The 21,944-nt window shown below is 32.3% G+C and overlaps 5 protein-coding genes across 7 annotated transcripts; 3 read left to right on the forward strand and 2 right to left on the reverse strand.

The window, feature by feature from the left end:
• Nucleotides 1-124: 124 nt before the first annotated feature.
• On the reverse strand, nucleotides 125-5,213 carry LOC123710115 (mitochondrial pyruvate carrier 2-like). Of its 2 annotated transcripts, XM_045661823.1 has the most exons (5): nucleotides 4,965-5,213; nucleotides 4,847-4,887; nucleotides 1,735-1,845; nucleotides 500-540; nucleotides 125-146 (listed from the first exon to the last, which is right to left on the reverse strand). In XM_045661823.1, exons 1-5 carry the CDS (start codon nucleotides 5,047-5,049, stop codon nucleotides 140-142), a joined length of 285 nt encoding a protein of 94 aa, XP_045517779.1. In that variant the 5' UTR covers nucleotides 5,050-5,213; the 3' UTR covers nucleotides 125-139. The 2 variants fall into 2 exon arrangements, with proteins under 2 accessions (XP_045517779.1, XP_045517778.1); XM_045661822.1 differs by lacking the exons at nucleotides 125-146; nucleotides 500-540; nucleotides 1,735-1,845 and adding an exon at nucleotides 3,298-4,580 and having other exon boundaries at nucleotides 4,965-5,202.
• Nucleotides 5,214-6,282: 1,069 nt separating this feature from the next.
• Nucleotides 6,283-9,893, forward strand: LOC123710111. The gene has a single exon (XM_045661814.1). It carries the CDS (start codon nucleotides 6,762-6,764, stop codon nucleotides 8,448-8,450), a length of 1,689 nt encoding a protein of 562 aa, XP_045517770.1. The 5' UTR covers nucleotides 6,283-6,761; the 3' UTR covers nucleotides 8,451-9,893.
• An 83-nt stretch (nucleotides 9,894-9,976) lies between these two features.
• Nucleotides 9,977-13,270, reverse strand: LOC123710114. The gene is made up of 4 exons (XM_045661820.1): nucleotides 13,034-13,270; nucleotides 12,900-12,962; nucleotides 10,656-10,754; nucleotides 9,977-10,217 (listed from the first exon to the last, which is right to left on the reverse strand). Exons 1-4 carry the CDS (start codon nucleotides 13,143-13,145, stop codon nucleotides 10,114-10,116), a joined length of 378 nt encoding a protein of 125 aa, XP_045517776.1. The 5' UTR covers nucleotides 13,146-13,270; the 3' UTR covers nucleotides 9,977-10,113.
• On the forward strand, nucleotides 12,572-18,602 carry LOC123710112 (UDP-glycosyltransferase UGT5-like). Of its 2 annotated transcripts, none has more exons than XM_045661815.1 (9): nucleotides 12,572-12,750; nucleotides 13,630-13,773; nucleotides 13,922-14,003; nucleotides 14,374-14,563; nucleotides 15,174-15,371; nucleotides 16,085-16,304; nucleotides 17,111-17,327; nucleotides 17,594-17,813; nucleotides 18,145-18,602. In XM_045661815.1, exons 2-9 carry the CDS (start codon nucleotides 13,633-13,635, stop codon nucleotides 18,410-18,412), a joined length of 1,536 nt encoding a protein of 511 aa, XP_045517771.1. In that variant the 5' UTR covers nucleotides 12,572-12,750; nucleotides 13,630-13,632; the 3' UTR covers nucleotides 18,413-18,602. The 2 variants fall into 2 exon arrangements, with proteins under 2 accessions (XP_045517771.1, XP_045517772.1); XM_045661816.1 differs by having other exon boundaries at nucleotides 12,572-12,717.
• A 205-nt stretch (nucleotides 18,603-18,807) lies between these two features.
• Nucleotides 18,808-21,611, forward strand: LOC123709547 (UDP-glycosyltransferase UGT5-like; the record flags this gene model as incomplete). The annotated part of the gene is made up of 7 exons (XM_045660952.1): nucleotides 18,808-18,868; nucleotides 19,315-19,498; nucleotides 19,708-19,897; nucleotides 20,198-20,417; nucleotides 20,560-20,776; nucleotides 20,925-21,144; nucleotides 21,341-21,611. Coding segments are annotated over exons 2-7 (1,131 nt in total), but the record flags the coding sequence as incomplete, so codon positions are not given.
• Nucleotides 21,612-21,944: the final 333 nt, after the last annotated feature.

The following is a 21,944-nucleotide window of genomic DNA, read 5'->3' on the forward strand; positions in this document are numbered from 1 at the left end:
ACCGAAAATAAACTGTAATTCTTTGGGATGATTGCTAGAGAGTATTTTGACCAAATTAAACTGGTGGTCGCGAGGGATACACATTGAGACACCGATAGCGATTCAACTGGACGATTTATGTCACCCAAACCAGCCAACACTAAGCTCTGAAATGAGAAATTTTTATTTAGATAGATAAATCTTAATACACTAAAATTATAATTAATTAAACAACAAGCCACCTTACACCTAATGACAATAGGTACGCTTTCGTTTTCTTCAATGAAATCAAGTAATGAGTGTAATCTATTTATGAAAGTTGAATGAAATGAAACAAAATCAATGGCGAGTTATTCGTAGTGTTAAACTATAAGGTGTACGGCAAATACCAATCAACATCGATTGAGCTGTATTATTTTGATTTCGAAAAGAAGCTGATCATGCGTCTATTATGTTTATTGTTCGCATTCGATCGAAAGCTGCTTCTTTCATTAAAAAAATAACGTACTTTGGTACTTACCCATTTAAACATTGGAGCCCAGAAGAATATGGTCTTTGGGCCTAAAACAAAATAAAGGTATCATCGCGATCGATTCACGGTTGAGTGATTGTAACGAAACAATAAAATCAATGTTTACCTGCCGGGTGTTCCCATAAAGGACGCATTAGATTTGGGACAAATTTGTCCGCCACAGATATTATGGTTTTGTATAATTTCGACATCATATAAAAAACTTCACGAATATATACATTGTATTTATAATAGGTGCCCTATTAAATATAGAGCATTTATATAGTTGTTATTGTATATATGTACCTAATATCTTGTTCTTGTTCGCACGGTTGGTGAAATAGAATATTTGGATGTAATGGTAGTAATCGTAAACGATATTAATAAACTAGGTGATAATGTGATGGTTATTTATTTTTCAACATCTTTCATAGTGTCAATATCCTCCTACTTAGATGAACTCATTTGTCAATGCCAATTGAATATTCCTGGATAAATACTTTTTCGTATCGATATTTTTAATTTTAGTTATAATGGTTACCATACACACCTCTTTAATAAATTTTACTTACTTATTTTGTTATGGAATTATCATTCTTTAATATTGTTATACCGTCAATGACTTTGGACACTCAAGGATGATCGTGGTCGGTAACGCCGGTGTTGATCAGAAATCATAAAAAATTACTGACTGAAAGGTTTTTATCAATATTAAAAAAAAACTTATTAGAAATAATTTTTAATAAGCGATCTCTTGCCGGTGGTTTTAATAATATTACTTATTCATAAATTTGTTTATTAAACAGCATAAAAATATACATAAAAAGAAAGACAGGCTTCTATTGTTAAGTTGTGTTAGTACGGATAACAGTTAACAATAATAAATATTATCAATACATTAAAATAACAAACACATTAGCAGAATAATAAACGTAGGTATAGCATTGTTTATGGTATTGTAATTTGTGAATAATGACTAAAGCATCGTATCTTAGGAACTTCTTTATTATTAAAAATTATAGATAAAAAATATTTCTATAGGTTTATATTACATTAGTTTGCATGCACGTATTATTACTATATTATGTATTATATCTGTGGCATGAGGGAATTGGCGGGAAACGTGTTTAGGCGGTAAGTTTTAATTTTCTCTGAAAGGTAAAAGATCGATAACATTGTACCGCATTTGCGACACCCAAACATAAGTTGCAAAGAGACAAGGCATAGTTTATAGGTCTTATTACCAGGCAGTATCTAGTCCATATAAGACCTGTAGCTGCTAGTGTGGCGGATTGCGTTGGCGAGACGGAATCTAGGGGCCGACGATATTCATCAACTGAAACTGCAACTAATGCCTGTAATATATATTACAGTTATTATTATTTCTGAACAGTCTGGGGTGAAACCATCGACTTAATAGTTTAAATCATAATATACAAGCGTATAATGCAAGCAAGACAGAAATATGCTTATCGGTAATATTTATAAATAGGTATTTTCATATAGGTACTTATTGGGAGACATTTAAAGACCTGACAACACATGTACGTAATAAATGAACTCATGAAAATGAATGAATGATGCAATACCTACTGTTCTTTAATTGAATAGTTTTGTAACAATATCATCACATCAAGTCAAGGAAGGGCTCAATTAATAAAAAAATATCTACTTACTTCCTCCTTTTACATCCCAGTGTTAGTTAAATTATAAAGACACATATTCAATTGAATGTTTGAACAAATCTAATTGTATAACATACAAAATATTCAGTTATTGGTTTTGGGGATTAGCGTGACATAAATATGGACATTTTAAGTAAGTAATTGTATATTAAGAGTGGGCCTAAAATGTATGATTTCACCCGCGCGTCTCCCTCCGCCAGCTTTAGTGACAAACGCAATCACCGCGGCGTAACGGTCACGCATCTATAGTACAAACTCTAGGGCATTTTGAACGGTGCGTAGGATATGCAATACAACTAGATCAATTATTAGTATGTGGATTACTTAACTAGTGCCAGATTAACCACGTGGAAAGAATACCCCCATACCAAAGGGAGCACCACGTATGCATGCACGTATTTATCATTAAAAAAATATAATAAAAACTTAAGCTAATATTTAGTAGTTTAGTTTGATTGTAAGAGTTATCTCTATAACTACTAAACTGTTTCTATAAATTATATGCTAGCAAAATTTATACGAACGAGTTTTTTCATGTATTATTTTAACCATTTTTAGTATTAGTTGATTTGTTTTTCTATTTATTGACGCAAAATAAATCATATCGGTATCATTAAATCTGTTTTGTTTACATATACTACGCGGTTTGATTTGAAATTTCCTTGAATAATACGTATTATATAGTCTTATTAATATTGTAAATGCGAATGTTAAGTTTTGGGAATGGTTTTATGTTACTCTTGGTAATTATAATATTACATCGAGCGCTGGTGCTAAGAAGCTTAGTATTCCCGTCTCAATGGGGCGAGGGCGACAGACTAGTGGAACAAACGTATGGCTAAAGTTCGCGGGAGATGAGACGAACGATAGTGTTTCGCGACACAAAAATGAAGTAGACGCTAAATGCTTTTTGTTTTAAAACTCGTAAAATATAAATATTTCTTAAAATCACTAGTAACAGCTCTTGACGAAACTAATGTGCTGTAATTCAATTAATTTTTGACACCATACTACTCGCCATGATTGACGAAACTAGACAAGTTAGCGGTGACTCTTGTGTTTTTTTAAAGAGAACTTTATATTGTATTGTGTTTCTATTAGAGTCAACCATTGAAATGATAGTGAAGGATCAATACATATTTATTGTTTTTAATTCAATCATCACATAAGTCAAATCATAAATAACGATGAGTGATTTTGGTTATAGCGCGTTCTTAAGGATCGTGGGTGATTACAAGATATTAGAATCGCCCTTAATACTGTTTTGGTAAATTAAATTAATGTTCCTACTAATTTATTGTTAAACATACATACCTACTGAATACGTGCGTACGTGTTTATACAATATGACTTCACATAACGAATTGTGCGAATTGTCTAAAAATTCATGTTATTTAAGCCATTATCCCAATAATAGTATTAGTAAACAGTATCTAACTATATTGTAAAATACACTGAAAAGAATATTATTATTTATTACACAAAATATATTTTAACAAATATGTATAGTATACATATTTGGATATTTGATAATATAATTGCAAGAATTAAAATCTGATACATGCAACCATGCACTTGTAATAACATAAAGAAAATAAAATGTTGAAATAGAGAAATATATATTTCTACATATTAACAAATAAAATGTTTTACAAAAATAGTCAACTTTTAAAATCCTTACTTTAACATTATAACAATAAAATGTTGATACAATGCATTATAGTGCATAACATTAAAAAGAAGATGCTTCTTATTTTCTCATAATATATCTACAATTATCACAGATGGATATAAAATGTAAATTTCGAGCCTTGCTATCTTAAGAGCTAAGCAATGTCTATGTCTATAAAGTGTAATGCAACTAATTGACACACTAATCAGATTTCTTATATTTGAGCTTATTATAATGATATATTACCTAATACCATATGAGATTGATCCCTATTACTATTCATATGAAATGGTTTTATGCAAAACTGAATCACATAACACTGGAATTGAAAAATCCAAATTAATTCGGGAAAATTTAATCATACATTTAATTGATATTTTGCGGCTCAATCACACTGTCTTAGTAGTGTCTATTCTGTAGACTTTTCAATACCAGTGTTTAAACAATCCTTTTAATGACAATTATTATAATATATGATAACCCTGTTTTTATGATTACATCATTTGCTAGCCTTAGCTTCTAATGATTGTTGGTGTTTGAAAGCTCTACCAATCTGATACAGGCTAGTCATTGCTACAAACACATTAACAGCAAATAAACTATAATTTTTTGGTATTATGACAAGTGAGTATCGTGACCATATGATACCCGTGGCAGCAAGTGATGCTGATTGTGGAATGGATAAGGTCTCGACGGGACGTTGCAAATCACCCAAACCAGCCAACACCAAGCCCTAAAATGCGTTAAAATGAAACATTTCAGATGAATATGTAACACCAATGACAAAATTGTATTGGTTTGTTATAAAAAATTAAGATATTTTGTTTGTAAATATACATAACCACACAAACACAATAAACATAAACACAATATATAATAAAATAACACAGCCTATCCTAGTTTAAAAAAAAATTACGTATTAATATAATTGCTCTTTAAATTAGACAATGTTACATAATATTTTAGGTAACCTTGAATAATTGATAAAAAAAATCTTACCCATTTAAAAGCTGGGGCCCAGAAGAATATCGTTTTCGGACCTGTATAAAGTAAATATTTATCGTAAAACCAAATCTCACTTTCAGCGGATTACAGCGTAGAATTTTCGTCCACTTACCAGCTTCGTGTTCCCAAAGGGGACGTAGTTTACTGGGAACTAATCGGTCGGCAAACACAACCACTGTCTTATATACTTTCGACATAGTTAATTATATTTTAAGAATAACTTAATGAGTTTACAATTAAAGTATTTAGTATATTCCTCGTAAAATGTAACTAGCTCTTGATACCGAGGAAACCTTGGAGCTTGGTCAAGGTGCCTTTACAGTGACAGTTCGAGTCGACAGGCGGTAGTCGAGGCTCGAAAGGCATGAGTCGGGGGGGCTTAGACAAGATGCCTTACCTGTAGTGTATGTAGAATAATAAATTTGTATAAAAATTACAGTTCGTGTCGACAGTCAATAGCCTATGCCCAAAAGAAGTGAGTAGGGATATAATAAGCGACGCCATGATACCAAAAGACACATAAACGCTCACGCTTTTCGGTAGTCAACGGTGATTAGTAATACGGTGTACCTAAAGAGAGCGAGGTGTATGTTTAATGGCAATAAACTATTTAATATATTTTTTCATTGAATTTTTCGTTGCACCAAGTAACATAGTACAGTATATATCTAATTACTTCTTCCTTAACCTTCATTGATAATAACGAACAATCAGAAATCGAAATAACAGATACACGGGGAGATTTAGGCTAACATGGTCATCATCCCCCTGACCTAGATCGGTGGGCTCGTTTATACAATATTTACAGAAATTACAAAAACCGATTACCGACTACACGATGACACTATACAATATAAAGATTACATATAATACAAAAATTTACATTTACCATCTTATCCTCCACGTTTTAACTAGTAAAATTAAATAAAACGAAGTTTTCAGCTTTATTTCTGCTACTCTGTCAACTGGTTACTATACGTCATTTTATAGTCCAACCTAAGTCACGAACATAATCTACTTCTTTACCGGATTTGTTATTAATATTATAACTAAAGTTTTGTCGTTTTCTCTAGTGATGTTATATATAAGGCTGGGTTCCCACTATGCCGGACCGGCAGATATCCCGGTCCGGTAAAAGTCGGAAGGCCTAGTGGCTGTACAAATTGTATAAAGCTATTCACATTATCCCGAGTCCGGCTTTTTCGCTGAGCCCGTCATTTTTACCGAGCGTTTTGTCACTACAAACTTCCGGTAAAATCACCGGACCGGAGTAATGTGAACCAGTTTCGGCGCGTGTTTCCCGCCCCGAAACTAGTATTTCGTACTCTTATGTCTGGTGAAAGTCGTCCCAGTCAATAGTCAAAAGTGGTTGTTGTCATTCGAAAATAATTGAAGAACTTTGCTCAGTCACTTTTAAGTTCACCCATCAATGTTTCAAATGTCCCAAGTGAAAATCTTTCCCGTAAAATAGGATGTACCCAATACTTCTATCTTCTATTTTGTCTTCTATACCACCACTACAACACAACAATTTCATGTCCATTGTGGACACTGGTCCAAATTCAACTGAGTTGCTTGTCCGATTTTCTTGTGGGGTCCGGTTTCCGGCAGGTCTACCGGTCCGGCATAGTGGGTCCCGGCCCACCCGACCTAAACATTATATTCTTACTCATCTGTGCTTCAGTTTTAACACATAAAAATAATCTATCACTCTGTGGACATAAAAAAAATATGGGTGTGGGTTTGAGGCTTGAGCGTGTAAACTGTGGAGTGTCTTTTGTGTCAGTGTTATTTTTCTTTGGTTTTTTAATTTTTTGAGTTTTAATAATTTTATATTTTTTTCGCCAAATGCTTTTTATGTTTTATATTGTTCAATGAGTTTCTTAATAATTTAATTAACTTGTTGAATATGGGCACAAGTACAATGGGGAGTGATTTGCATTCTGATAAGCAGGATAAGCTTTTAAAGCTACAAGCTCGTAAGAAGGAACTAGAGCAGATGCTAGCAGCTAAAAATGAAGAACTATACAAGTTGTGCGTGCAAGAAGTCCAATTAACGGGAATCATGCCACCTGAAGCTCCCTTGAGTCCAGAAGTCCCACAAAGAGAAAGATTGGGAAGTATACGTAGTGTAGATCGTTCCACAGATGGTACTGATGTACAAGATGGTTGTGACAAAACCTCTAGGCGCCTCAAAGTAAATGACAGACACGAAGCGGAGCATAACTTGCGTAAGAACATTTCTCACCGTCTATCTACGCCATCCATCTCGGGTATGTCTGGCAAGAGCGTTCATTCTAGACAAGTACGACGTCCTGAGACAAGTTGTTCTAACTTTTTTCCTTCTCCACCCCAAGAGCGTAATCCTGAAACATTTTCTATACACACTTCACACACCTACCCTGCTTTAGCCAATCGTCATGATGGCCTACCCAGTGAAAATATTCATGTTGAATTACAACAAGGGCCAGCTTACCGTCATCATACAATGGCTACTGAATATACTAATAAAATATATTATAGCAATACACCATCTGAAGCTCATAATGTGTCTCGTTTACGAGAAACCCACTTTAGTTCCAGTCATCCAGACATAACTACTCATTATACACATGGATCAATTGCCCAGCATACTATTCCTCAGCAGAATAGCATGCGTAGTACACCTTTATTATATCAGTATGCATCACAATTAAAAGCACAGAGCCAGCATTTAGGAGCTTTAAATCATCACCACCAAATGCAAGCACAGCCTAAGAGAAGAAATGAAGGTGTTCGACGAAATACTTTACAGAGAACCCAAACATATCACCTTACATCACATAGTGATTATAACCACCATTTAGAAAATATGTCTGAGGGCTATCGCCCCCCAGCACCAGTTTACCAACACAGATCACAACCAGATATACAGGAACCACCAATACCCAAACCAATTGAAAGAAATATACCTGTACCAAATACGCTGCCCTTACGTGAACGAAATACAATTAAAAATCCACTCTATCTACAGTTACAAGTATCAACTGAAGATTATCTTGATGAGAGTCGACAATACATTGATCCTTTAAGCCCAGTAAGTCAAATGTCTGGTTATTCCCATAATTTTGATTCTGTTAGTATGAACAAATTCTCTCCACTCTCCCAGGATTCTAGGAAAGAAAAGCAATGGTATGAAACATCTCTGGATTCTCCCACTCGAGAGCCACCTATGCTTAAAAAGAGTGCAAGCTTAAAGCGTAGTCCTAGCTTAGGAAATTCTCAACCATATGAAATTATGATTTCTTCTGGACGTCACATGGCCATGCATAGTCCAAACCACACACCAAACAGCCCACCAGTAATGTCACCTGGTGCTATCTCTTTAGAATCACCCAAAAACTTGACTGTTATTGAACAGGGTAAATGTATACCATATAGAGAAGAGACAAAACCATTTGAAATGTCCGATTTTTATAAATATTCTACAAAATTTCGTCAGTCAAATGTACAAAAGCCACCACCACCCCAACCAGTTCAAAACTTGAATAATATGTATAATAAATTGCCAATGGAGTTGCCACAATATAGTCAAGAAAATTGGCATCCTAGCAACTAATGAAATCACTTAACTTATACATATTTCATGATTAATTGTTATGAATTATAGTTAGTTACTCTTGCTAATATTTAAGTACTTAAGTCAAAACAGTCCAGATCTCCTTTTTATATTTGATTCAAATGAGGTAATTTTTAATGTCTTTGAGTTATTAATATTAAAATCAAAATAGACTGTGATAGACAGACATTTAGTATTAATTGTTTATTTTTAATGATCAGCAATTAAATCAATAACAAAGTATATATTTCATGTTACATTTATGCCTATGAAGAAAACAATGTTTAATATCTCCTCTTACATTATAATCTGGTGGTTATAAATCTGTATTGCTGTCGCAGTATGAAGTTACAGAGTAAAGGGGCTGATGTTGAATATAAATTTATCTAATTTTACTTATGAAAGTAGCATAGAAATTTATTGCTAGGACATGGACAACATTTTTTTGAGCTTGTTTTAACAAATTGTAAAGATATTAATATGTTTTTGATAATCAACCCACCGCTGTTCAAACTTAGCCATTTTATATCTTGCAATTTAATATGTAATAATGTTTGATCTCTCTTGTTTTCTCTATTTTTAGTGTCTATAAATTACATTTGTTTATGTTACAAAACATGGATTCAATACATTCTTGTCAATTATGAGACAATCAATTATGATAATGTGTTGATGCCCTATTTTAAATATTTGTATTATGGCCAAATTTTTGTAATATCATGTTATGATATTGAATTTTAATTAAGACTACGTTCTCCTTGGTATAATGACGCATATCTTTTGCCCCAAAAAGTTATGCTTTAATAACATTCATAAAATATAATAGACGAGTGCCTCTTAATGTGAAAATTCAAATGCTGTTTTGAATTTCAAAAGTAGGAAGTATATAAGTTTAGTGAATATATTGCAAGCTCTACATTTAAGCTTAATTACATCACATATTTAACTTATTTGATGGACATATAGTGAATCACAATTGTTTAAATAACAAAAACTTTATAAACAGGCATTTGCAAACCTATACAAAAGTCTTAAAATTTTATAAAAAAAAAAAATAGTACAATAACATGGACTTAGAACATAATTAGTGGTTTTAAAATTATTTGAATGGTCTTGGAGACAGTTATTTTCTATATATAGTTCATTGATAAGTTCAAAACTAGAGTGCCTTGTATTTGCTTAGCAGAATTAGTTATATTTGTCAAATAAAAGACTAATAACACTTGCCAAGGAAAGCTCATACATTCTCTGGCAATGTCCTATTTTAAAATATGACAATAATTGTAAGCATTACATGAAATACTATGTAGTTAATATATTAAATATGTTTTATAGCAATTGTAAATTGCAAATTGGCTAAACTATAAGGAGTTAATATTTTTGTACATTGGGATGAAGTCAGTGCAAGAGCACAATTGTATTTTAATAAATGGTTTTTTTGAACTATTGTTTCCTTTCATAATTACTGTAGCCCATATTCATATAAAAAAGAAGTTGTAATAATGTCATTAAATTAGTAAAACATATAAATTGTAATGAATTTAATGACTAATGACAAGTAGTATTAATATATACATTTAAAATAAGTGTCGCAAAAAAGGTAAGTACTATGAAAACGAAAGAAAATCCAGAGTAAACATGTAGACGAGGTGTCGTGGAAGAATTAATGGTGGCGCAAGCGTTGTAGTTTCATAAACGTTGCTAGGACTTCGCCCAGAGATCTTTTCCCAGGGTTAAAACCACCATTCAGATAATCGTCGTCTCCGCCTGCAAAAGTGCAAATAATATTTTTACATTATAAGTATAGGTGCAAAATTCATGAGGATTTTTGCATTTCGTATTATATTATTTACAGCTGTTTTAGTTCGGGTAACGGGTTTTGCATGTAAATCTGAATATAGTTTTTATTTATAAGTTACTCATTAAATTGAAAAAAAAAAATTGTGTATAAATACTAAATGTTGAGTAAAAACTGTCTCATCCAACAAAACTTTAATTTAAATATTCCTATATACTTATTGAGGAAACATGATAATAAAGATGATGTCTTATTAATATTTTTGTATATTTAAGAGAGTGGATTTGTATAATTTAATAGTGCATATCCACTATCGGGTCAGGAAGCGTCTGAATATATAGATTTTTATTTATTACCAAATTGTGTGAATGAATAATTATTAAATATAAATTATTATTGGTTGGTACCTGAGCCTTGAAGTTGTCCGTTGACACAGCCTTCATCCCACATATTTATGCAACGTTTTCCCGGATTAAAACCACCATTCAAATAATCATCGTCGTCACCTGTGTTTAAATAATATACATGTTACCTACTCTCATGCCAGAATGACTAATTCTATAAAGACTTAAAGAGAAAAAAAGTAAAAATAGTTTTTTTATAAACGGCACTGAATACAATTTAAAATTATGGTCGTGAAAGTTAATAAGGATAAAAATATATTTTTTGTGGACCGCTTTGCGAACCTAAAAATACACAATACAGCAACTCAAAAGTGGGTGAGCTTTTCATTTTAAATTAATTATAATTCTATATTACGTATTACTCCAGCAACGTAAGAGTAAGAAAGAAGATTTTAACATTTAAGATTAAACTAATAAGAGTCGAGTTACACTAGATTTACTTTCTACCTAGGTAACACTTGAAATGTTTAAACATGATTAAATGGCTTAATGCAGTAAGTTGCCAATACTTTTACTATTTTTCGAAGTAATCTCCGTTTCTCTCTACATTCGATGGAACCACTGAATGCCTCGAATTTTTTCTTTAGTTCTTGGCAATAAATGAAATGGCGCCAGGTCAGGACTGTATGGCGGATGACTCATTATCTCGACACCGGCCATAGTCAAATCTTCAACAGTCCGTTTTGCGGAGTGCGTTGAAGCATTGTCGTGGTTAAGAAGGATCCTGCTTCGAGGGCGCTGCTGTCGAATTTTTTCCAAGGCAACAGGCAAACAGCGATTGACATACCAGTCTACATTAACTCTCCTTCCCTCTTCTAGAACAACTGACGCGAAATTACCTGTCCGACCAAACAATGAGGCAATCGCCTTTTTTCCTTGACTTCTTCCTTCTTTACCTTAGTTGGCCGATACTCGAAAGGAAACAGCCACTGAGCTGATTTTCTTTTGGTTTCTGGTTCGTAGCAATATATCTAGCTTCGTAGCTTTCATCACCTGTGACGATGACAAATACAGCATTTGAGTCACCGCCGTTGAAGTTATCTAACACTTGGCGATACCAGTCCAAGCGAAGGTGTTTGTGGTCGTCGGTTAAAGTATGAAGAATCCATCTGGTACAAAGCTTCCTGACGCCTAAATGTTCGTGTATTATTTTTTGAACTTGACTCATACCAACGCCTAGGCTTGCCCGTTTCTGTTGATAGGTCACTCTCTTATCTTCATATATCATGTGTCGTACAGCAAGCGCTTAAACTCGTTAAACCAATTGTAAATAGTGGCACAAGATGGGGCTTCATTAAGAAATACTAATCGCAGCCTATAATAGCCTAATAATTTGTTGTTGAGTAAGCCCACAACGAAAGTTATAATATAAATATAAATCATTATCATTGACCGAAACTTTTCACGCGATTTTTACTTGTAACAAGAGTTATAGATTTGCCGCCAATTCACAAAAATAAATGACAAATGAATGCAATATACTACATTAGGTTAGAGTCCAAAGAGTTCTAAAATTTATTTTTTTACTTGAAACTGGCATAAAGTTAAATTTAAGTTAAAACTATTGCCAATATATAAAAAAAATCAATTCAGCAAGTTTTCATTAGCAATGTTTCTAACGGGCCAGTTCTAAACATTTTCAGTGTTACTCACGGACTATACACTTCGCAGTAGAATGGAAGAAATGATTAACGAATCGCTATAATTAAATTCAAAATAGTATTAACTAAAAGTACTCATTGAATCCATAATCGAACAACGACAAAGTTTGCACACAGTGCAATTCAGTGCGAAAAGTACATTAGTTTCGCGCCTAAATAATTAAAAAGTTAATGTTTGATATTTAAGCATGAAAACAGATTCACAATAATTTTAAAGATTTGGTAGGTATTGCCCACAAAAACGCAATAAAAATATTATTTAATATAATAAAATTTAAGTAGTCGAAGTCTTTACAGTGCATGCATTGAATACTGAGTTATGCTTATCCGTTGCAGTTGCATATGAGATATGAAACAGAGTGCGGCGTATTTTCGTTAAATTTGTTTTATGGTGTTTTAAAAAGGTATTGTTGAAGCTTTTTGTTTAATTTTGTTAGGTAAGTGTTTTTTTTAATATTCTTATCTGGTTTCCATACTATTACAATAAATTTAATTATTCGAATTGGCCCACAGTGGACGTTAGCAACTATTATAATATATAAATAATTTTGTTTCATGTTTTAAAAATAAAGGAAATTTCACTTACCAGCCCCCGGCAGTTGTCCGTTGGTGCAACCATCATCCCATACATTGACACATCGAGAGCTACCTGCAATTTTAAACAGTATGCTTAACGGCTAGTCAAAAAATTTGAGCTGGTAGCAAATTATAATAACGTACTATAATGTGGCTTGCTGGTGGCAGTATAAAATAATGCTAGTAAAAGAGAAAGAGTAAAGAAGATTTTCATTTTTGCGCTAGACGAAAATGAATTGTGACCGTTATCAATCATTGAAACGGCATTTTATATTGGTGTTAAGTGGTCAAAATTCATTAACTGTTAATCTGCCACTTTAGATATTGTTCTTTATTAAAATATATTCAAATCGTAACAAATTCCGAAAGATAAATATTTTTATTGAATTTGTAGGGTTACCATCACATAAAAAGCATGTTTTAAATTAATTTAAAAAGCTATCCTATCTGATATATATTTTTTTATAACTCAAATTAATAAAATGCAAATGTGACATTACTGAACACGTAGTTTCACACACTACAGACTTAGAAGATTTTAATATTATTTACATTACTTTACTACATTTATATATTTACACTACTTACAGTCAGTTTACGGACGATAATATTACGTGATAACGTTAAAGGAAAACATTGATGAAAATGGCATACTTCTATGAATTGAATTGAATTATTAGCATTGCAATTGTTGTTTTAATAAACAACGGAATAAACAGCGTTAAAGCTTTTTTTTTCAGAAAATGAAATGTGTTATTCTATGGATTTTATTTCTTAATGCGTGTACTGGCTATAGAGTGCTACTCGTATTTCCGTTTCCGTTTGAAAGCCACGGTATATTTGGTGAGGGATTCGTACGGCATCTGATTAATGCCGGTCATGAGGTAGCTATAAATGTTTAGATACTATCTTTCTAGTTTCTCTTTGCCTAGAAAAATATGATATAAGCAATATCTGTTACTCATTGACTATTTATGAATAAAACTGTAACTTTTTTATTAAATATCTAGCAAAACGCTTATGTTAATTCAGGTGACGTACGTTACGCCGTTCCCTATAAATAATACAAACCCAAAGCTGCATCAGATAGAAGTAACCAATGACAACAGTTTTAGTAAGATTTTTTATTTTATTACTTTGAGTAGTTATTTATATGGGTGTAATGGACTTGGACATACGTCCGTCAATTCCATTATCTAGAAATACAGATGAGTCTATAATACTTCTTTTTACATTCCCCGTAATGAATATAATCTGTGCTATTATTAAAAATATATATATATTTATATGGTTTACACATTAAATTCAGAAGTTACTGTTAAGTGTAAATTAATACTGAACTGATATCACACATTCTTTTCACAAACAGGATATTTTCAAAATATTGAAAAAACAGACAGACCGGTATTATTCAAAATTATATTATGTGCAAATAAAACTATAGATTTATGAAAATAAATAGCTATACGATTAAGTAATTCCAGAACCGTTTTTAAACCTTAAAGACATTCTTGAGAGAAATATGAGACATGAAGGATGGAAATTATTTCTTATGATGAAAAGCGTGGCAGAGAAAACTGCTTTGAATGTAAAAGTGCAGGCACTTTTAAACGATACAAGTCAGAAATTTGATGTAGCTGTCGTTGAGTGGATGGATCATGACATTTATAGTGGGTGAGTATAAAAATCTTAGTAATATCGCAAAATTTATTCCAAGCTATTCTATTATGCCGTAAACATATTGAAATTAATTATGTATACATATATACACACCCACACATATATATTTGTATATATAAAAAACATAATGTTATAACTTCTATGTTCCAAAAAGTTTCATTTTTTGGATCTATTTTTTGTTAAGAGGCTTTTAGTTTGAATCCTAATTTATGAGATCAGATAAGATTTTATACGTGTGCTTTTATAACTACATACTAAATTCACAAAACTTCTCGCCTACTAAGCAACAGTTTCTTAGACTAAATCGCTTCCAATATTAATTAATTAATAGCGCGGCGTTTGTGTCCCGCGCTGTGTACGATGCGCACACTTTCCCCCACTCCCTTGTTTAATGCTCAAGAAGTTTGCCGGTATCTATAACAGCGACATATTTTTCCAAATATCAGCCTCTCGCATTTGGCATTGGCATTATAGGTTATGCTTGCAGTGTGTAACGCAGCCAGTATTTGGATGAATTAATTATATATTATTATTTATGTATTGCGTAAGCTATGCTATGCCAGAAATGACGCCCAAATCAGATACTTTATGAAATATTTTTCAGGTTTTCCGCAGTTTTTGAATGTCCATTTATATGGTTCTTCCCTTACGATCAATACATTGAGATATTTCGTTTGATACACACTCCACCAAATCCCGCTTACACACCTAATATGAGGACTATCAATCTACCGCCATTTACATTTATACAGCGTGTTCAAGAACTTTGGTACACGATTGTTACCCTGTTTAAGAGGCATTTGTAAGTCCTTCCTATAATTATAATTTTTATTCTTCGCTTTTGAGATAAGATTTCCTATTATAATTGTTTTAAGTATGTTATTGCTAAGAAATCCAATGCATTTGTATTTAGATATATATTATTTAAAACTTTTAAACGTTATAAAATTAAATAATCTATGTATAGAACAAATCGTTTACACATTTACTATAATTATAAATCTCTTTAGATAATTTAAAAAATCGATGGTAATAAAAAAAAACAGTTATCGTAATAAAAATCAAAAACTTCACAACTGGATTGTTTGAGATCTTCTCAGCAATCGTGGTAAGCGAGTGTTGTAGAAAACTTTTACTGTAAAAATTAAAGTAAAATAATATAAACAAAACAAGAAAATATAAAACCTAAACCTTTTTATAACTAATTATAAATAAAGTAATTCTTGTGAATTCAGCCAGCGTGTAACTAAATATACCCTCATGCAGTCTCACATGCAGTAATATTGAGGGTTCGCAAGTCACGCGTAAATGGTACTTCCCAAATGATGAATTTTGAGCTGGAGATAAATAAGATTTAAAAAAAATCAGTTTCGAATTATCACCTACCAAATAGCTTACAATAATTCCGTTGAAAACATATACTAAAAATATTTATCGTTATAAGTATGTTTTTATTAATTTCCACAATGCCATAAAGCTCGCAGCACGTTCTTAGTTATATATAACAAATTTCAGCTTAATTCACTCCTTTGAAGAAGAAATTTATAGTTTATTTTTCGAGCCAGCGATGAAAAAGAGAGGGAAAGAGTTACCAGCCTATAGCGATGTGAAATATAACGCGTCACTCGCATTTAGTGGTTCACATATAAGTTTGAGAGATGTTCCAGAAGTCCCAAGTTCTCTGAAAATGATTGGTGGATTTAATATAAATACTCATATAGAACCATTGCCAGAGGTGTGATATAATAAAAAATATATTATTATGGAGTAACGGTAACTACGATACCGACTACTTCAGTAAAGCCCATTTACATTACAATAGTTTCAGGAAATATATCTCTTGCCCCGGGGAACAAAGTCTATTTTGTTCTGGAAAAATAAAAGACGGTTATGCTATTATTACTAGGATAGTAACTATATTACATATACAAGTATACATATCAATTACTATTCGACGATTTAAAGATTGCTGTTATATATTTAGTGTGATTGTTTTAATGTTTAAACATAATTACGGACGACACGATTTTGACGAATGTTTAGAACGTAATAATCACATCAGTTTTACGCCTATGGTGAACCAAAAAAATTATATTTAAAGTGTGATGTACTTTCCCAAGGAACCAAGGAAGTCATAAAAGAGAAAATATTAAAACAGTCGTAATAGTGTTTTACGACTTTGTTCTCCAGGGCAAACGATATGTCATAGGACCTTCTTTCCCCCCGTGTAATGAATGATTTATATTTTCGCGCTAGAGGTAGGCAGATACTAGGGATCTCTGCTTCCTAAGGTGACCTACCTCTCTCGCTTCATACTATTACTACTTGCATGAAGTTTACCATGCTCCTCTATTATAGGAACTTTTCCCTTCTCTAGTACATCCTGGATTCCGTCCAGGTTTGTTCCCTCTCTCATTTCCACGGCATTTATTCTGCTTTGATTCTTTCCCTGCAACACTCTCTAAGACCGTCCGGTCCGTCCGGAGTCCGTAGATTTGTTATTACCTAAGAGAAAAACCATTAAAGTTACTGGACCTCTAGGATTTGCAAAAGCTAATGGACCGAAGCAAGGAAGGTGTAATATTATTTAGTATGGGAACTCAACTAACATTTGGTGGATTATCGAACCTAGTAACAGAACTTGTCAATATATTTAGTAAGCTAAAGTACACAGTACTGTGGAAGACAAATGAAGGGAGCCTTGCATTACCAAGTAATGTTATTGCTAAGAAATGGATTCCTCAAGTTAGTGTTTTAGGTAAGTTATGTGACTACTTCTTATTCCTGAGATCTACTCCTTATTTTGTAAATGTCGATTGTCGAATTCAGAAGACACTGGCCAGCGCAGCGATTGGTCGATTACGCGACTTCGGCAAATGGTAGTGATGTAACGTATTCTCGAGTAAATATTTTTCCAACTCGGTGACATAATCACCATTATGTCATGGGTTAACCATCAAAATAAGTTCAAATAGTTTATTTTCTATTATCACTATACCCATTAACAAATTCTTTATATTTTAGCCCATCCAAATTGTATTTTGTTTATCACACATGGAGGTTTATTATCGATGACGGAAGCTGTTCACTTCGGAGTACCTATTATTGGTCTTCCAGCATTTGCAGATCAGTTCATAAATGTCAGAAGTGCTGTAATCAATGGTTTTGCTAAAGAAGTGAAGTTATCTGTTAATATGGGAAATGAGCTACTTCTAGCAATCAATGATGTTACAAATGATCCAAGGTTCGTATTTAATTGAAATTGTAAAAAAGAAGAATACCGGAGGGATATAGGGAGGAATTTGGAAAACATTGGTAATGATTTAAAGCGTTCGAACTTCTATGTCATACATCGTGTGTATTAGATAGAGTATCTTATATATTATTATATTTTATAATATTTTTTGTATAAATCTTTACAAAAACTGGTCTGATATGATTATTATCGCACCCGAGTTATTTTGATAAGCTGTTGTTGATTAATTTTTAGATTAATATTCTACAGTTAAAGAATATTAATAAATTATATTTGATTTAATTAATTCCTTTAATCTAATTTGACAAAAATATTACAGATACCGTACGCGCGCCAAAGAAATTTCCCGCATCTACCATTCCCGCGTAGTGCCCCCCGGTGTAGAGCTAGTTCATTGGATAGAGGAAGTGGTGACGTCACGGGGCGCGCCCCATTTACGCTCTCCCGCGCTCACTATGCCCCTTTACCAGAAGTACTACCTCGACCTGGCCGCTACTATTCTTATAATACCCATCATAATGTACCTTACGCGGAATTTGATTTATTCGCTTAGAAAATCAACCCTTAAAAATAAGAAAAATGATTAGTGTTTCTTATTTGTGTAAAAGTATTCGTTAAAGTGTGTTAAACAGTATGTTATTATTTTAGTCGTGTTGGTTTTCTGAGTTTATAGGTGGATTTATTAATAACGCAAAACAATTGCTGTCCAGTCAACACATGTTTCATAGTAACGCCTTATTAATAATATTTTAAATAAAATGTGATGTTTAAATCAGAGTACCTTTCTTATCATTTTCGAACTCTCGAAGGTCAGTCTTTACTCACGAATTTGCAGTAAATTTTATGACATATGTAGTTTAATATACTAAGGTACTAATGATATTATTGCAAGAGCTAACATGTTAGTCAGTATTGTGAAATGTGCGATATTATTCCAATATTGCAGTGCTTTTAAGATATTATTAGTTTTCCCTATACCTTACAGAAGTCATGCAATTTTAGGAGAAAGTTTCGTAAGGCATTTACTAAGAGCTGGACATGAGGTATTTATATAGCATTTGTGTATAGAGTGTGAAGTCATCAGTTGCAGCTAATTCTATGTGCGTTTATAGGTAACCTACATAACGCCTTATGTAATACCACGGGAACATAAAAAATTGAATCAGATTAAGCTCCAAACAGATGGATACTTAGGTACCGTAATCCTTATTATTATACAAATTAATGAAATGTCGGAGGACACAAGTTTATTATATTCGACATTAAAACAAAAGGTATAAAAGTTGGAAATGGCTTGATAATGTTTATTCACAAGATTGTCACTTGTGTTATTGCGTAAAGCATCATATTACCTGTCCCATTACCTTGTTCTTTTGAGAAACATACATATTTATATCATACTCAGCTAATTCTTTACTATACCTACTCATTTTTTAATTTTTTATAAGTAATAATTTCCTATTATCATCTGATTTATACTATATTTTAGACAAAGCTGTAACAATAGAAAACGTGTTGAACAAAGAAATAAATACAGCCGAGTTGTTCAATGTTTTAATGAAATTAGCAAATCTCACTCTATTAAACGAGCATGTGGTGAATTTATTGAACGATAAAAATATACAATTTGATGTTGCTGTTATTGAACGAATGTTTTTAGATGTTTATTGTGGGTTAGTATTTTGTTTTATATATTATTCTATTCCTGAAGAAGAAAAGTCAATTTCAAGTATTACGTGGGGCTCTTTACTATCCTCATCGAAAACGGCTTAACCGATTTTTTATGAAATTCGGCCTGATTTTTTTAAAATTCCGTTGAAGGTATAGCCCAGCCAAGGCATTTGTCATTTACAAATAATTTATTAATTTTATAGTTTTTCAGCGGTTTTTAATTGCCCATATGTTTCATTTTTCCCTTACCACGATGATTTAAACATTTTTGAAGTTATTCACGAAATACCAAATCCCGCCTACTCTGCCAATGTTGGAACAGGAAACATTCCCCCTTTATCATTTTACCAGCGAGTGCAAGCATTATTTTTTCAAATAATCCATAAAACTTTAAAGGCATAGTAAGTATAAATTTTATTTTCCGAAAAGCAGAAAAAACATTAACCCTTGTTTTGAGGTTATTTATACCTTTCATGCCTGAGATTGCAAATTAAAATAATTAATATATGGTGTGTAGTGTTGCTATGCTGGTATTAACTATAACTTTAAATCACATGGATATGCCAGAGAAAGAGAGAGAGAGAGAGAGTTACAACTAAGTAGCCTATGATTGTTTTCATTAATTAATCCAAATACCTTTTTAGTAGGCTTCAGCATAGCATATTACATTTTCAAGTAAATACAAATATATTATATTACAGTTATATCACGCCAAAAGAAGAAGAATTTTACAAAATTATGTTTAAACCATTCACAAACAGACGTGGAATAGAATTACCAAAGTATGACGATGTAAAGTATAATGCGTCTCTAGTATTAAGTACAGCACATGCCAGTATTGGAAACAGTTACCTGCAACCTTTATCATTAATACTAATTGGTGGATTTCATATTGATAATTTATTGGATCCTTTGCCAAAGGTATAAAATCTTTTTACTAGTCTTTTGCTAATAATTAGTGTGTGAAGATTAAAGAGGTTCTTCTTGGAAGGTCTCAAAGAACTAATTAAAAATCTATGTTGAGCGGAAAAAATCCTAATTATGATAATACAATATATTACAGGGGTTAAAGAACATAATGGATTCCAGTAACGGAGTCATACTCTTTAGCACGGGCTCCCAACTGACCTCAGAAGGAATGCCTAAAGAAATGAAAACCCATATTCTGCGAGTATTTTCTATTTTAAATTATACTGTATTGTGGAAAGCTACTGTGCAGGAAAAGAGTCTACCAGAAAATGTTCACATAGCGTCATGGTTACCACAACAGAGTATTTTAGGTAGGTTTAACACAACATATTAGATTTACTTCATCATTTATATTTCTAAGGTTGAAAACTGGTTCTACGACTTTATTCATATTACAAAATGTTGTTATACCAAAATCACACCTTTTAAAATATTTCAACATTTATTTCATAAATTTAGCGCATCCAAATTGCAAGCTATTCATAACACACGGTGGAATATTATCTATTACTGAAGCTGTTCATTTCGGTGTACCTATAATTGGTATACCTATGTTTGGTGATCAATTCGTCAATATCAGAACCGCGGTCCAAAATGGTATCGGAAAAGAAGTTGAATTATCTACAAATTTAAGCGATGCCTTAGAAAAAGCAATCAATGAAGTCTTGAGTAATCCCAGGTATGAATATTTGAATTATTATATCTTTAATATTTTTAAAGTATGCAATACTTGCGCCTGCTACAAATTTATTGCAAAGCCAACAAATAATTAACTTCAATTAACATAATTCAAGTTAATATTCCAATGCCAGTACTAGCACAGTAGATATTGCCCCCAATGAATGAATAAAATGAACCCCAATATTTATCGATAGATACCGTGAGCGTGCCAAAGAGATGTCCCGTATATACCATTCCCGCATGGTACCACCTGGGGTAGAGCTGGTGCACTGGATAGAAGAAGTGGTAACGTCACAGGGTGCACCCCATCTGCGCTCTCGAGCCCTTACTATGCCCCTTTACCAGAAGTACTATCTTGACTTCGTCGCCATAATCCTAATACTATTGATCGCATTTGTGTGTCTTTTACGAATATTGTTTAATATTGTTGTAAGTAAAACGATTAAAATGAAGAAAATAACACTTAAAAAAACGAAATAAAAATATTTCTTCAAATATTTAATCTTATTATAAAAATGTATCGTAGTAATAACAAGGAATAGATAGCTGTTGTAAATATAGTAAATATACATATGAATTATAATATTTTCTTATCAATATAAAATAAATATTACTTTGTCTAGCAATTAAAACATTAAGATACCAGATTTTAATAATTTAAATAGTAGGCTGATATATATTCATTACTATATATATAATGTAATATATATCAGCCCATGTTTAGAAAACGATTTATCGTGCTTCAGAATACGGGTCCAAAAATAGTAACAATAATAACACATTATTGATGACGATTAC

Source organism: Pieris brassicae, chromosome 5 (genome assembly GCF_905147105.1).
Source record: "Pieris brassicae chromosome 5, ilPieBrab1.1, whole genome shotgun sequence".
Classification (NCBI taxonomy): domain Eukaryota; kingdom Metazoa; phylum Arthropoda; class Insecta; order Lepidoptera; family Pieridae; genus Pieris; species Pieris brassicae.